Below are 17,952 nucleotides of genomic sequence, written 5' to 3'. Positions count from 1 at the left end.
CAAAGTGTATGCGCGTTGTGCATGCTATACATTATGGTCAAGCATGCGCCCTTAAAATAGCATAATGAACAACGCGCAACGCGCCACTGACTTTAGACTAGGTTTTTTCTGGTCAGTGGCGCAATTGTTTAATGGAACAGCAAAATAGCACCAGGGATTGTTTGCGCCGGAACACGCCTCCTTTTTTGCGCTGAACCGCCCAGGGAGCGCAAGTCCATTCACTAGTTTAGCGACGTGCTTCTGTGGAGGGAAAAGCGCGCTTTGCGCGGGTGCAAAATAGGAATGACACATGCGTGGGTGTACAAAGTCAATTGCGCTGGGTGCAAGATAGGGCCCTTGGTGTTAGCATAACCTATATGGTTTATAGGTTAACAAGGAACTTTTGGGAACGTGGAACGAGACGCTGCATCAGAAAGATGCTACGGGGAACGCCTCCAGCGTGACAGGTGTCTGAGCTACTATCGAATCACGGCAATCCTATTGACCGGCGACAGCCTATGATGTCATCAAGGTGCGACCAGGAAGTATATAAGGGTGCCTTGCAAACATGACACCGCCTTTTCGTCTGAAGGGACTGTTTGGCAGGCAGGCCCCGAGGCATGGCAATGAGACGCAGCGTCTCGTTCCCTGTTCTCAGGGAACCATGGTTACATACGTAACTGAGATGTTCCCTTTTGAAAGCGAACTCGCGCTGCGTCAGAAAGACGCTACAGGGAACGGTATACCCACGCCGCCATGCCGAGGGGAGTGCATGCCTACTGGCAGTGACAACTGTCAGGTCAAGCTAATTCCAGTGAAATGCCTGAACCACTCCTCCTCTGGTCACACAAGGCTGTCAGTGACAGCATTCCCTATGGTCATAGCACAAGCTATAAGCCTTATGAGGAACCTTAGTGCGTCCGCACAAGGTCCTACCCAGGTTGCTTAAAGGCCTGGATCCAACCCTTTCAAAAGAAGGGGGCTCCTTTAAGGGAATGTGGCTAGGGGGTCCTAGGGCGCCCCAGCCAGCCACTAATGCCACCAGGGAGGCCTAGCTTGGTGCCGTTTACGAAGGGCACTTCGGCCGGGCCATCCTTGTCTGTTTGAGAACAGAGCCTCTGGACACTCGCCTCCCAAGGTACTGCAAACTGGAATTGTCCTCCTCAGACCGGATCTCAGAGACGGGCATCCTGGAGAGCGGTACTCAGCATAGAGCTTTCCACCCTTGCCGGCGAGGGGAGTTAATCTGCTCGATCCTAGGATCTACTGAGCTATTATCAAATAGAAACACTCAGGAGGCCAAACTGGCCTATAAGCTGATAGGCCAGTTTGGGAGGCCACACTAGGGGCCTACGACCATCTGCTCAGGCCGAGGCAGCTTCGCGCTCACAGACGACCCTCAAAGAGAGGAGCTGCCCGGTAGGTAAGCCAGGTTGTAGGCTAAATTCCCTCACTTGGGGGACCAAGTAGCAGAAGCGGCATCAGTCGCGCTAGGGTATGACCGTACTCAGATGCTGCCGGCTAAGGGCCAGATCACTGATAGCAGGTCCCCACTAGCTGTCAGCTTCATGCCAGTTAACAGTTCCCAAACTGAGAACCAAACCCCTTAGGGAGGCCTAGTGAGGCCCATTATATGATAGCAATATGTGCCAAATGCCTGAGAGTCCAAACTCAGAAACTCGCCTAAAGGGAGGCCTGGTGAGGCCTACTACCTGATAGCAGCCGAAGCCAACCGTCAAAGTAGCTGGAAAACGGAAACTTGTTTTCTCAGGGAGGCCTAGTGAAGGCCTACTAGGGCTGTACGATTAATCGAAAAATAACCGAAACCGACATTCAGAACCTCTAACCGACGTATTTTTCCTATGCCGTTTTTTTTCGGTTTTCACGTGACTCCGCCCCGTCAGTCACATCAAGTGCAGTTTGCAGGCATGAGAGATGCAGGAGCAGTTATCTGTGTTTATAGATGCCCAGAATCACTATAGTAACTGCATGTTTTACACAGTTTATATACAGGTCAGTTAATCGCCGTTCTAATAGCCTATACGCGCTGCCGCCGACACACACACACACACACACACAGACGGCGCGCACAAGCCACGAAGTCAGATCGCTTTCACTTTCGTGCTCATAAAGTTTGTCAAGTAAATGCGTTTAAATGCGCGCCAGTTTCAACATTTAAAGCGATTGTGCACTATTCAAAAATAACAATACGTATCCGTTCAGTGCTCAGCTTCTTTCTGTGACACAGAGAGCCGCCGTGTCGCGTCTGACAACACACGCGCGCCCTGAAGGCAGATCACTTTCACCTGTCCTCACAAAGCTGTCATTTGTATGCGTTTTAAGTCCTGCCAGTTTGAACGTAAAAGCGAGTTTAGACCATCAGATGTGTACTATGTTGAACTAATGCCTGATATATTGTGACAAACGCAGTGTTTCCCCTAGGTTTACAGCTTTGGGGGGGGGGGGGGGGGGGTCCTGAAACTACTAGTGTCGCGGAGCTGGAGGGTTATGGATATGTGGTGTTGCCATAGACAATTAATTAATTTGGTAAATAAATATAAACCACATTTATTTATACATCACACAACTATTTATAACACAAAAGAGGTTGGCTTTGCTTAAGTTATTTCTCCGGATTTTGTTGCTTTTAAGAAAAAAAACCCTAATTTTTGCCTGTTTAGATTCGTCACCTTCGACATTCCTCTTCGACATTCTTACCACTAAAAAGTTACTACTCGCAAATCCGTGTTTTATTTTTTTGGGGAATATATTTCAGGGCTCAATGCTAAGGATTTTTTTTCAGGGGTTCAAATTTTTACTTAAAACTGATAAATAAAATAAAATAGGCCTAGTATTGTTTTTGAGCCATGTAACCTTAATAAATAAGGTTATGACTCTAAAAACTAATATCCTAACTCTAGGATTTTCTAAATCCTCAAAAAAAAATTATAATGTTAAAGACAGTCAGTAATAAAATAAGAACAAATAATAAAATTACGAGCAAAAGCAGAAATAAATACAGCAGAACAAACATATACAAATTAAATCAAAAGTTATTTTCATGTAGGTCTAAACTAGATTGTCAGGTGCAAAAATAGTAATCAAATGTAAAATATCTCTGCATAGTCTGCATAAAATTAAATGTCACTGCATATAAATATAGATTAACCCTTATTAAAAGTTATTCAGTCAAGAGCAGTGAGTGTTTTTTTTTTTGTTTTTTTTTGGTCTTTTGTTATCTCTATATTTATATAGCCAATGACGATATTTTCCGTCTTTCACTGTTATACAGTAGGGGGCGCTGTAGCGCATTTCCTGCACGAGAAGAATCTCCTGATCAAAACAGCCGAAGAAGCAGAAATGTGCGATATCATGATATCATAAGCAGATGCACATGTAAAATAACGCGATCATCAACATTAAACAGCATATAAATCACAACTGCCTAATGTTATTGAATGAAATGTCGACCCAGGACGAGTTATAGGACTGTGAAGCTTTGGGGTGTTGATGGACTCGATCTACAACATCTGTGTTTTGTTCATCGTTCGGACGTAACGTTAGTCTTTTACAAAAACATGATTCTCTCATATTTATGCTCAAAATGTTTCTTTTTCATCAAAGTTGCAACATTCAAGTGTTGATTAAAAAAATTATGTATGAAGCTGGAATCAAAAATCAAATCAAAATCAAATCACTTTATTGTCACACAGCCATGTACACAAGTGCAACAGCAGGTGAAATTCTTGGTGCAGTTCCGAGCAACATAGCAGTCATGACATGTACAACATTTAAAGCAGCATCAGATTACACATCTGATGCGCCCACAATTACTCACAGCACAGTAAACACTACAATAAATAATTTACACAATGTGAGTGTAGTTCTCACAGCTTTAACCAATATACACATACTTACAATATACATATACTTTAAACAATATACACTAAACATACATTAAACAGTATACAATAATAAAAATAATAAAACAGTGGGGAATACAGGGGGAATAAAACAGTGGGTCTGTTCTTTCTTTTGATATGCATGTTCTTTTGATTTTGCATGTTTAGATATTCTGTGGGCCATTACAACTTGTGAAAATGACCATAAATGCTGGCGGTGACTGGCAAATTTCATGTTTACGTTAATTTAAAAGACCTAACCGACTATGTTTACGATGATACTCAACAAGACAGACATTTTGATATGATTGTGTGATTATTCGCGTGCTGTGAGACGCGTGGTCGTGCGTGTGTGTTGTTGCTGCGCTTCGCGAGTAGCAAACTGAGAGACACTTTCTCGTCTATGAGCGCTTGAATATTTAAATTGGCAAGGCTTAAAAATGCGTAAATGATCAGTTTCCGTGAAGATGCAGCTCTGGCCCGAGTGTATTTCACGCTGGCGCTGGACCATTTGGGCAATTCTTATTGCTGACCGTAATAACAAATCATTTTTGTCATTCATTCAGGGGGGGCGGGGGGTCGTTTTGGGAGGGCGGGCCGCCCCCCCAAAACAATTGTAGGGGAAACACTGCAAACGAACACTCAGACAGAAGCTCACACATCACGTGAAGATCGCGCGCAAAGCAGCGCAGAAACACAGTGTCAACGCTGTTCTGTGACTAAACTAAAGTCACTAAAGTAGCTTAGAAACTCAACCGTTATAGTATATATTTTAATACATTTTAAAGTAGGCTAAGTACAAACCACAGCTTCATAATGAATAGAGACATTTATGAGTAATTCACACACACAATCACTCTCTCATTAATGCATTCAGATAAATGTATTGTAGGCCTACAGTGTTAATTTATCTGTATCTGATGTACAACAAACAGATATCTGGCCCATAGACAATAACTGCTGAAAGTGAAACGTTTCCTTCAAGTATTTTAAAATCACAAAGAAATGCACTTTCATTATAAAAAAAAATTCCACCTTTTAATAGTAAAAAATATTTACAGTAAAAACCTTAACAGGAAATTCCTCAAAAACCTTACGAGGGCAAAAAAAAACAAAAAAACAAAAAAATTATAATAATAAATATATAAATAAATATATATATATATATATATATAATAATCGTTCATTAATCGTAATCGAGGCAAAATGTTCAATTAATCGAGGTTTTTATTTTTGGTCAAATCGTTACAGCCCTAAGGCCTACTACCTGATAGTCAAGCTACACCAGCTAGCCGAGCATCCTGACTCAGGAACTCACCCTCAGGGAGGCCTAGTGAGGCCTACTACCCGACAGCAAGCCTTTAGGGAAGCCTGGTGGGGCCTCACAACCTGTCGAGTGACTGAAGCCCAGAAACGCATCCTCAAGGGAGGCCTGGTGAGGCCTGCTACCTCATGCCGAGTCTTCAGGGAAGCCTGGTGCGGCCTACCACCCAGCAACAGCTTAGCAGCCCATGCTAGCTGACACAGCGACTGGCGAACGGGAGCCCGCCTTCAGGGAGGCCTGATGGGGCCTACCACCCTATAGCAGGCCTGCAGGGACGGCTTCCTGGTGGCAGGAATGAAAAACTGGCTGCTATAACCTTGGGCTGACAGTAGCTTCTCTGCTGGCTGACACAAATATCATTCAACTGCTAACTAGGGTTATTAGTTGGGAAAATGTTTCTGCTACTTGAAGCCGACATCGTTGGGGAGCAATACATACCGCAATACACAAGGGGCCGAAACTGCAAGAGGCCTACCAAAGCTGACTGCCTATCCAGGTTACAGCTAATAAATTGCTAACCTCCCCAAACGTCGGGACTCGCTCGTAGGGAGGCCTGCTAGGGCCTACTACCTGACCTGGAGTCTACTGCCAAGACTGCCCAAGCTGGCCTTAAATCTGCCCCATGCCTGGTGTGACCCATCCCAGAGGCCTCCTTTTTTCTGGAGCCAACTGTATTATGGCGCAGTCTTATCGGCAACGCCTACAAGCACTGGAACCTAATCACATTGTCCATAGCAGGGTACTCTGCAAACCAAACGCCCTGGACCCCCTAAGCGGGGGGAGTACCACATACGCCATCATGGAGGTCCTAGCTTTAACAGCGGCCTACCATACCGTGCGAGGCTTCAGCCATGGCAATGCTGTGGCTACAAGGGAGCTCACTACCAAACCTACATAACAATGGTTGCAAAGTGCTGCTCAACCCGAGCCATGGGTGAGGCAAAATGATACAGAGCTAGGAGTGGGGTACTCAAATCTACCCTGCCTTATCAGAGGAGCACTGCCACCTGGCTAGGGCTTATAAGCAGGGCCAGAGCCTGCCAGAAAACTGGCGGCTTTTCTAAGAAACTAGCTCTGGAGGGCAGGGTTGAGCTACGCATACAATCTCATCGTATTCGTACGAAAGATGGCCTAACCCACGACCACTGGCTAAGTCGCTATCAATTCTGCACAATACCAACCTGCATTACTAGTGAGAGCCCCAGAACGCAGAGAAGGGGGCGGGCCTTGGCCGGACGACTCTACATAAGAGAAGGCTAACATTAGGGATAATAAAAAACTACATTCACTTATTGAATAGCTACCCGGAGCGCCAGCGTAATCCCTAGAAAGCCTAGGCCAATCTAGATATATACCAGAGGCCCGATAAGGTCACTTCTATTGCACCAGACAAAAAAGGCATTTGGATAGAAGTGCCAGTCGTATACTAGATCTGGCTAAAGATCTAACTGTAGTTCTAGCGTAGTCTGATCCTGCATTCTCAAAACCTTATACTGAGAAATATACACCCAGCAATACGCTACATACCCGCAGGAATGAGCGGTCTTCTTTTTTCTTTTTCCCCTTGCTGGCTCTCTACTTGCAACACTAGCTGACCATGGAGCCCAAGCAACTGGTGTATAAAGTTTTAACCGTTCTAGCCATCCTAACAGGGGAACTACAGGCCCTAGAAGTATTCCAATGATCCACAGTGATCCGCAAGGCCCTCTACAGGGAGCATAAGTCACAAAATACATTTATATTTCCCCTTGTATAGGGGATCACCCGCTCGTCTGCGGCGCGCCATGATATCCACCCACAAGCTTTATTCACACATGAATGCTTAGGTGCACTACTACCATGGGCCTGAGGGAGGCGCACCCACAGGCCAACCAGGCAGGCCCCAGCACATCATTGCGGGCCCACCCCGGCCGGATGTAAGAAGCACCTGGGGAGATGATGAAGAAGAGGAGTGAGGGTCAACGCACTTCTTAGCTCACCCATAGGGAGAAGACCCATCACCAACACTGATTGCGTTTTGTGATACACAGCTCCTACTTCTCCCGGGAGTCCGCCTCTCTGTGCCCCACCCTCGACCGAGAGGGCGCACGAGAGGCAATGCTGGCCTCGGGCCCCGTCTCCGGTCCTCGGACCGTGACGCCTCCCGCCTGCCTGGGACCCGGATCTCAGTGGTATGCAGGTCCTCAGATGCTGCCAAATGCGCCTCTGCGATGCTGGCCCTCTGGCCCAGTCTCCGCCTGTTGCGCAACCACCGCATCAGGAAAACATCCTGATCGAGATCCCTCAGCAAATCTGCCTGGTGCGCATGAAACACTGCCATGGTGTAAGAAGTAGCACCAGGCTGACCTGCTGCCGTGTATGCCCTGTCATTAAAGCGACACATCGCTTAGGTAGCAGGGTTGGAGCTCTCAGCTTCCCAGATGCAAACATCGCGTCAATCGGAGGCGAGACACATACCCATATTTTCCTATCCTCCAGCCATTAGCAACATATGCTAATGTCAGTGAATATGAGCCGAATAAAGGTTATTCCATGCCCTCTCAATCTAAACTGGAAGATCAGGAAGGAATGAAAGCCCAACTGAGCCGATGATTTATGGCTGGGGAGAAATCAATCGTTTAGTCCAACACGAACGATCTCTCCTCTAACGCGCTAACATGGCGGCCGCAGCCCGCCTGCAGCGCGTTTCATAACATTCATAACAGCATACACGGTCGGGATGGCTGAGAAGATCCCCCTTCTCACAGCCATCCCTAGAGCACTTGCAGATAAGTCTCGTCAGCCGCCAGATCGTCAGAGGGAAGAACGCCTTCCCGTGACGATTTCAGCGAGCTCTATCCGAGAAAAAACGTGATGTGCGTCTGCGCTCAGCATGAGCAGGGGCCGCATCATCAGTCTCGGATGCCATACCCTCTTACCTCAGGAAGAGAACCAGACGAGAGTAGAGCGATCACAGATTGACCAAAGCTCACATTATACAAATAGAGAAACAACTCAATAAGAGCTGACTGTGCATGCTCTTGATCCCAGGCAAAAAACACACGGCTCGTGTGTATATAATAATGAATTTGGATTACCTTAACTCGTTTAAGCAATCAGACAAAACAGTCCCTAAAGACGAAAAATTGGTGTCATGTTTGCAAGGCGCCCTTATATACTTCCTGGTCGCACCTTGATGGCATCATAGGCTGTCGCCGGTCAATAGGATTGCAGTGATTCGATAGTAGCTCAGACACCTGTCACGCTGGAGGCGTTCCCTGTAGCGTCTTTCTGACCATGCGCATGCCAGGCAGCCAGTGTGTAGCCGGCCTTACATGAGTATAATAATGTTTGACTCAATCATATCGCCGGGATGATCCTCCGGTCTAAAGCACTACACACACCACTGCGTGTTTCGAGGCAGATGCAGAAGGGAAGTCTCTAAATAATGTTGATATTGCAACTAGTAAATACACTAAGTTTCGTCGCGTTAGGTTGTGCCCCGCTCTAGCTTTACAGTAGAAACAAATGTGATATTTTATTATATGATAGGCTATGATTAATATCATATTTTTTATATATGATGGTTTCATTATAAACATGGTGATTATCTCTAGGGTGGACACCAACTTAACATATGATGTTTAGCCCAAATACCCCAATCCTTCCTATCTTGACAAAAGCTACTAGCCGAAACGTTATGTTAATGTTTAAGAGAGTGTGCAGTTGCTCTCTTTTAATTCAAGTTTTTTCCTCAACTTGCACCTCAAAAAGGTGTGTGTCTGCTTTGCCTTACTTCGCCTTTTACCTCAAACACCATTGTAATGATATTTGTTGATATGAGAACAAAATCAAAGTAAAAGCAGCAGCCCCTCACGGACGACTGCCGCGCACACACATAACAAAACGTGAACAAAACAACTTAAATTCTAGGCCTGGTCCTCTCTCGTCCTTCACTAGTGTCGCTCATCCTTATATGCCTCTGTGCTCCCTCATGAGAGGACTCGCTCGCTCCTCCCACGTCTTTTGCTGGTCAACCTCACCACAACCATACTTTTTAAATGCCTTGTCCTTTTGGGGAGGTGTGCTTGCAGTCAACGGAGGGTCATGGTACGGAGCCAGGCGGAAGTGTAAACAAGGCTTGGCGTCTTGTCTAACTCTGCACAGCATGAAACACGCTGATGAAGTGTGATGTTTGCACGAGCAGGTGCGCCGAGGTATGAAAATACATATGCTGACAGTTGGGATGAAACGGTATGGAAATTTCACATCACGATTATAGTGACCCAAATTATGACGGTTATCAATATTATCACGGTTTTGTTCAAATGAGATGAAAGTGTTCAAAAAGATGCACATACTTAAAACATTTCAACAAGTTTTATATTTGAAAATCAACAAACAACAAATAAATCAAGCAGCTCTATGCTCTTTTTTAAGCTAGATTCTATTCTGTGGGATTTCCTTCCTTATAATGGCCGTTGTCAATAGCAACGCATAACGCATAAATGGTAATAATTTAGTGTAAATATAATCTCTAATATTATATCTGTAATATAATATATATTCTCAAGCAATATTCTCATCAGTGTTCTATCAGATGACTCATTGAAATCTAGCATATTTTCGTGTATGAGCCCAAACAGTATCCTAGTGTCCATATTTTCATATGATTTGACAGTTTATTTGATTAAATATCAAAAATTTGCATATCAAGATGCAAAACAGTGTCTTTTATCTTTTTACACATTCATTTGCCACATATAATTGAATGAGGAAAGGAAAAACAAAGGAGAACAGCAACAACAGACTAGAATTTTGCTCTCCTTTCTTTCTGGCCAGCAAATTTCTCAATGACTCTCTGATTAAAGTCAGTCATCTCAGTAGTGTCATGACGTTTGCATTGTTCAGTTAGATATTTGAGGTCTCTTACCCCTGTTGTTGTCCACAAAACTTCAGTACCGACACTAAGAAATAAAAGACAGGGAAAGCAATAAAGGGCATTGCTAACAACACATCCAGCCAGCCTTGCGTTTCTCATGTCAAGCACGTGACACTCCGAGTGTAGCTTCATCCTCTGTCACTGGCCTGCTGCTGGATTTGTAAATCGCGTTGGTCCGGTTCGGGATCCTTTATCATTTTGTTTTCTTCCAACGAACGCCTTGTGAAAGAATTTGGTCCTGCCATCTCCATCTCTACGAAACTGATCATCCTAATAAGGTTTTGGCGGAGTCGAAGTGACGTTGCCCGCGCACTTTCGCTTTAGTGGCCAAGAGTGTAAAGTTGAATGACAGGTGACGAGAACCAATCAGATTGGATAAAATAACACGCATCCAATTCTGATTCGCCAGGGACGCAACGACCTGCGTCCGGAGGAAGATCTTTTAGAAACAAATAGAGACCAGTTTCAGGTCACATGCTGCCCGTATATTTTTAGACTCAGATAGACGTCCATTTGTCCGGCGTCCCTCACGCATGAAACCACATGAGACATATTGAAGAACATATAAAATAGTTAACCCATCAAAGCCAGTTTTTATTAAATGCTGAGGCTCTTACTAACTGTCAGGATTGCTGAATGACACAAACAGGTAAGTTGAAAAGATGTTTATTAAGCACAACATAAAATGGTCACGGCAGACAGGAAGAAGTGATGAGATAACTGGAGCGGTAACTGATGAAGTGTTCTGAATGAGTCTCTTATCTGATGCAGGATGGAAGTCGGGATGGTGAAGGTTCAAGGCAGGTGATCTGAAGAAGGCAGGCTGGTTGAGGAAGGATCGTCGGATGAAGGAACACAGGTAAGTCGTCAGAAGGTAAGGATCGAGTGAGTGAGTCAGTATGGCGATGTAGTATCGACGAGACCTGACAATGACTGAAGAAACTGAAGGTGCTTATAACAGGAAGTGCAGTGATAGGGAATTAGGAACAGGTGATGAACACAGGTGCGATGAATCAGAACTCGGGTGAAGCGGAGCGGATGGGCGGAGTGTAGAGGTCTGACGCTGATGCATCTGTGACAGTACCCCCTCCTCCACGGCCAGCTCCTGAGGGCCGAAAGACCCGACGACGGGGCCGACCTCGACCTCTCGCCGCCGGACGATTGGGATGAGATGAGTGAAAGTCCTGTAGGAGCATAGGGTCTAGTATGTCATCACGATGAACCCAGCATCTCTCCTCAGGTCCAAAACCCTCCCAGGCCACGAGGTACTCCAGTTGATTGCCCCGTCGCCGGGAATCGAGAATGCCCTGGACCCGGTAGATGTTCTCGTCAGCGGGGTCCACAGGAGGAGGAGGTACCTCATCAGCGCCAGACTCTGAGGAGGGAGGAAACAAAGGATCAGTATAGGGTTTGAGCAGGGAAACATGAAATGAGGGTGAGATGCGGTAGTGTGCAGGGAGTGATAACCGGTAGGTGACGTCGTTGATCTGCCTCTGTATTGCGAATGGACCTATATATCGGGGACTCAGCTTACGACAGGGCTGACGGAGACGGATGTCCCGGGTGGAGAGCCAGACCTTTTGCCCCGGTTGATACCTCAGAGTCGCAGATCTTCTAGCGTCGGCCTGACTCTTGTGTCTCCGAACAGCCCTTTGGAGATGAACATGAGCTGAGTCCCAGACCCTCTCGCTCTCCTGGAACCAATGATGGACTGCTGGAACATCTGAAGGCTCACCTGACCAGGGAAACAGGGGCGGCTGGAAGCCGAGTATGCACTGAAACGGCGTGAGACCTGTAGTAGACTGTTGAAGGGAATTCTGTGCATACTCGGCCCAGGGTAGATACCTGCTCCAGCAGTCTTGATGGTCATGGCAGTAGGATCGAAGATACCGTCCGACCTCTTGGATCTTCCGCTCAGTCTGGCCATTGGACTGGGGATGGTATCCTGACGTCAAGCTGACTGTGACTCCCAGAAGGTTGAAGAAGGCTCTCCATACCCTGGATATAAACTGAGGTCCGCGATCGGAGACGATATCTTCTGGTAACCCAAAGTGACGAAAAACTTGATTAAATAATGCTTCTGCCGTTTCGAAGGCGGTGGGTAGACCTGGCATAGGGATGAGCTTACAGGCCTTCGAGAAACGGTCAACAACCACCAGTATACATGTTTGAGATTGAGAAGAAGGGAGATCGGTAACAAAATCTATCCCCAGATGGGACCACGGCCTGGTTGGAATAGGCAGGGATACTAATTTACCTTCTGGGAGTCGACGAGGGACCTTGGCCATGGCACAGACTGAGCAGCCCTTAACGTACTGGGACACATCCTGGCTCATACTGGGCAACCAGTACCGTCGTTGAAGGAGCGAGAGGGTCTGTTGACTGCCTGGGTGTCCAGAGCCCAGCGAAGTATGGACCGAGTCCATGAGGGACGGACGTAGACGCGTGGGAACATAAATCCGTCCCACTGGCCCTCCCGGCGGAGCAGGTTCGGTTCCGGTGGCGTCGGCTATATGGTCATCTATACCCCACTGGATGGGACTAACAATCAAGGCTGGAGGGAGGATAGGTTCTGGCTTTGGAGTGAAGGTATCGGGTTGATCTGGAAGATCTGGATTGGGATGCACAAGGGTAGGAGCGGAACTGAATGATTGCTTCCACACATCAAACGCTTGGGTGGCTTCGGAGGTCCAGGACAGAGACTTGGCCCCTTTTTTCAGGAGTGAGGTGATAGGAGCACTGATTTGACTGTAACCTTGAATGAATCTACGGTAGAAGTTTGCGAAGCCCAGGAATCGTTGCAGCTCTTTGATAGTGATGGGTAATGGCCAGTTGGCAACGGCATCCACCTTCCTCTGGTCCATGGTGACTCCCTGAGGAGTGATCACATACCCTAGGAAGTGGAGGGTTTCTTGATGGAACTTACACTTCTCGAGTTTTAGATACAGCTGATGATCCCGAAGACGTTGGAGAACTGACTTGACATGATGGCGGTGCTCAGACAGGCTGGTAGAATATATAAGGACATCATCGATGTAGATTATAACGAACTGGTTCAGATAATCTTTAAATATCTCATTCATAAACCCCTGGAAGACCGCTGGAGCATTGGACAACCCGAAGGGCATGACGCGGTACTCATAGTGGCCTGCAGGAGTGATGAATTTGGTCTTCCACTCATCTCCCTTTCTAATTCTAATTAAATTATAAGCGCTACGGTGATCTAGTTTAGTGAATACCTTTGCACCACGGAGCTGTTCCAAGGCGGCTGGGACCAGAGGAAGAGGATACCTATACTTGACGGTGGAATTATTGAGGGTCCGGTAATCTATGCAGGGGCGCAAGCCTCCGTCCTTCTTACCGACGAAAAAGAAGCTTGAAGCAGCAGGGGAAGTAGAAGGTCGGATGTATCCTTGGTGAAGTGCCTCTTCGATGTACTCCTCCATGGCCTTCTGTTCTGGGATGGACAGTGGGTAGATTTTACCACGCGGTAGAACCGCCCCAGGCAGTAGGTCAATCGCACAGTCCCATGGCCGATGTGGTGGAAGTTTCGTGGCCAGCTGCTTATCGAAGACATCCTGGAACGCCCGGTAACTGTGAGGAATCTCATGATGGTCGTTAATAGCTGGGCTTTCAACGGAGGTGGAACACATGGAAATCTTTTGGACGGGTAATGAGTAATTGTGAGACACCCTTTTAACCTGAGCTAAACAGCGTGAAAAGCAGTTACTTCCCCATTGACGAACCTCTCCCATAGACCAGTTGATATCTGGAGAATGAAGTTCCAGCCACGGGCGTCCCAGGATGATATCTGCCGTAGAACCCTCCAACACCAGAAAAGACAATTCCTCTTGATGAAGACAACCAACTTTCATTGTTACAGAGGGGCTGCGGTGACATATCCTCCCACGACCGAGCGGTCTGCCGAGGATGGAATGCACTTGAAGAGTCTGCGGGATGGATTCATGGCGGACTTGTAGCTTTTGAAGAGTGGAACGTGAGATAAAGTTACCAGCGGACCCAGAGTCGATTAGCGCTTGTGCTGGAAGAGAGTGCTGACGATGTGAGATCTGAACAGTAGTGTATTTCAGTTGAGAAATGGGTGATGGAAGATGTACTGTACTCACCGCCGGTCGTGGGGGATGAACTGGACAAGAGGCTAGCAGGTGGCCAGCGGATCCACAGTATAGACACAGGTTTTTAGAGATGCGTCTCTGGCGTTCAACTGCTGATAAATGTGCAGAACTGAGGTCCATGGGTTCTGGTGTTAGAGGGTTGACTGTGGTGGAAGGACGAGGAGGAGGCAGTGCAGGTTGAGCGAACAGACAGGCAGTGCGGCGTTGGTCCACTCTGATGGAACGCTGAATGAGGCTTTCCAAACCAATGGCATCATCATGAATGGTGAGTTGTAACCGGATCTCATGATCTAACCCTTGCCGGTAGGCGGTGATTAAAGCCGGCTCATTCCATCCACTAGAGGCTGCTAGGGTTCGAAACTGAAGTGCATATGAAGAAACAGATGAATTGCCTTGTCGTAGATGAAATAATTGATCATGAACAGATAAAGCATTAGCGACTGGAGAAAACACTACCCGGAAGTGACTAATAAAGTTGTTCAGGGTCTCAGTCACAGCTCCTTTAGCTTCCCAAAGCGATTGTGCCCAAAGCAATGCTCTTCCAGTGAGAAGGGAAATGAAGAAAGCTACCTTTGATCTCTCTGAGGCGAATTGTGATGCGTTCATCTCCATGAACAGCTCGCACTGCAGGAGGAATCCGCTGCACTCCCCCTCCTCGCCAGAGAAGGGCGCTGGCCGGGCCATGGGACTGACAGAGGCAGACGAAGAAGAATTGATGGCGGGTGATGAAGTGACAGGTGAGGATCCAGTGGTGAAGATCGGCGTGGAAGCTTCTCCGTCGCCGTGACCAGATGGTTCGTGCATGTTTGGTCAGGTCTTCTGTCAGGATTGCTGAATGACACAAACAGGTAAGTTGAAAAGATGTTTATTAAGCACAACATAAAATGGTCACGGCAGACAGGAAGAGGTGATGAGATAACTGGAGCGGTAACTGATGAAGTGTTCTGAATGAGTCTCTTATCTGATGCAGGATGGAAGTCGGGATGGTGAAGGTTCAAGGCAGGTGATCTGAAGAAGGCAGGCTGGTTGAGGAAGGATCGTCGGATGAAGGGACACAGGTAAGTCGTCAGAAGGTAAGGATCGAGTGAGTGAGTCAGTATGGCGATGTAGTATCGACGAGACCTGACAATGACTGAAGAAACTGAAGGTGCTTATAACAGGAAGTGCAGTGATAGGGAATTAGGAACAGGTGATGAACACAGGTGCGATGAATCAGAACTCGGGTGAAGCGGAGCGGATGGGCGGAGTGTAGAGGTCTGACGCTGATGCATCTGTGACACTAACAGCCAGCACATCGTATGAGTAAAATATTTTATTTTTATTTCACTTTTATATCATTTTTGTATACATGTATATTTCTGGAATTTTGATGGGGGCTCTATTGACCAGCCGCCACTGCTTTCAACCAGCATAACAAAAAATGTTTCTGGAACAAATCGCCTACCGTGCCTAAGTTTTCAGACCCCTTCATTTTTTTGACATTTTGATAAGTTGAATTATATTACATTGTTTGCCCCCACATTAGTCTATACTTCAAACCCCATAATGACAAAGCTAAAAAAGATATGTGATAGCTTTGCAAACTTACTTGAAAGAAAAGAAAAAAATGAAATATCACATTCAGACTGCTGTGCTACAATTAAAATTGAGCTCAGGTGCATCTCATTTCTCTGAATCAACTTTGAGACATTTCTACACTTTAATCAGAGTAAATATCTCGTCAATATTGTTCAGGCGATGGGTTACTTTCTGCTTTCATATTTAATGTGAGTTTTAATGTAAATAACTGTTTCTGTGTGTTCTGCAGGTGCGTCTGGTGTTGAGACAGATGTTGTGGAGTCTGTATCAGTGATTGTGGGAGATTATTTCACTCTCCATTCAGATGTTACTCAAATACAGAAAGATGGTGTGATTGAGTGGAGGTTTGGAGGAGATCTCATTGGTAGAATCAATGATAACTTAGCACTTGTTAATGATAATGAAAAATTCAGAGACAGAGTGCATCTGGACGATCAGACTGGAGATCTCAAGATCAGGAATATCAGAATCACAGACTTTGGACTTTATAAACTTGAGATCAATGGAGGCAGGGGGATTTCAACAAGAAAATTTAATGTCAGTGGTGAGTGTGTGAGGTATTTTGGTGAGGTTTGACTGACTCAATGTGAAAGTGTTTGCAGACTAACAGAAATGTTTCTGTTCATTAGGTGTGGATAATTTGACGTCAGATGGAGTGAAGCTTGTGCCGGTGCTGGAGAGAGACTCTGTCGTTCTACCCTCTGGTCTTACTGAGATACAGAGAGATGATCAGATAACCTGGAAGTTTGAAGGCACACTGTTAGGTCAACTAAAAAATCTAACAGCTGAAATCTTTGCTGATGTTCTTGATGGGAGATTCGTAGACAGACTGCAGCTGAACCAACAGACTGGATCGCTCATCATTACTAACGTCAGACCCATCACCTCTGGACTTTATAAAGTAGATATCACCAAGAGCGGCAGTAGATACACCACACACAAGACATTTAGTGTGACTTCCATTGGTGAGTCACTTTAATATTGAAATTCTTTAAGGATCAAACAAATAAATGTCCATGAAATTATTTAAAAATGTAGTTTTAAACACATGTACCAAGTTCTCTGACATTTTATATTTGTATTCTTATTAGTTATAATACATATCAGGGCTTAAAAACTGAAAAAAATATCAATCGGTTCACTCCGAGCAGAATCGATATTATAGCGTTTCCGTTTTTGCGTTCCTCAATAAACATTACTGTTCCGAAAACGGTTTGATTTGAAAAAATACCGGTTAATAACGTTATTTTAATTTAGCCTATACTTTAAACAAATATGTATAAATATACTTATTTTCACTCAATAATAATATAACACATGGTAATTAAACTTGAATATTTATTTCATAACATTTTTAAAACCACAACAGAAATACATGCATTAATTACAAAGCATAAACAGCGGACCTGTTTTGGAGCGTTAGACAATCGAAAGTGGCCCTCTTATGCCTAATTCTTTTCAGAAGAGTGATAACATTCTTTGTAACGTTACATAACTTTTTTTCAACACGACTTGTTTTAAAAAATGTATGAATAAAGAATAAATAAACTGGATAACCATTAATGCACCATCAACTGCTAATTTCAAAGCAAACACTGCGCAACACGTCCTTGCATCACATAATCAAATTCAGTCAGCTAATAAAGCTTGATCATTTAATGCAATATAACACCATTTAATACGAAGCATCAACCGTCTATATAAAACATTGACCTGTCCTGTATTGGCAATCTGAAAGACTATAGGAAAAATGTTTGATAGATGCTATAGCCTACTTGGATAGGCTTAAACGGAATCCATAAACTAGCCTAAATCAGTCTATTTGAGCTTAAAGTCCGTACTACTTATTTAAACGTTCGAAAAGAATGTCCTCCAATACCTGCACTTTCATTGTAGACCTCAGTGGGGAAAGAAATGTACTTGAGGCATGAAAATGCGTGCTCTGCACTGACGGTAAATTCATAGATGACTGGTGCGCGGGCATTTCACTCACGCTTGATCCATCAACGTCACATGCTGTACTACTCAATTCATGATTGGTCACTGCCAAATAAAAATATTAAAGAGAACGATAAAATAACGTTATTAACCGGTTAAAGGGGCTATATGCGT

The 17,952-nt window shown here is 45.3% G+C and overlaps 1 protein-coding gene across 1 annotated transcript in view; it reads left to right on the top strand.

Moving 5' to 3' along the window:
* LOC307121185 (uncharacterized protein) overlaps positions 1–17,952 on the top strand; it is a 41,409-nt gene that overhangs the window by 10,971 nt on the left and 12,486 nt on the right. The window contains exons 2-3 of the mRNA XM_079808678.1: positions 16,070–16,384; positions 16,470–16,805. Of these exons, the coding sequence (XP_079664804.1) occupies positions 16,070–16,384; positions 16,470–16,805 (651 nt within the window). The remainder of the gene's footprint in view (positions 1–16,069; positions 16,385–16,469; positions 16,806–17,952) is intronic.

Source organism: Gobio gobio (assembly GCF_949357685.1).
Source record: "Gobio gobio genome assembly, chromosome: 24".
NCBI classification, from domain to species: domain Eukaryota; kingdom Metazoa; phylum Chordata; class Actinopteri; order Cypriniformes; family Gobionidae; genus Gobio; species Gobio gobio.
The sequence above is the reverse complement of the archived record's forward strand: the minus strand, read 5'-3'. Positions and strand labels throughout refer to the sequence as shown.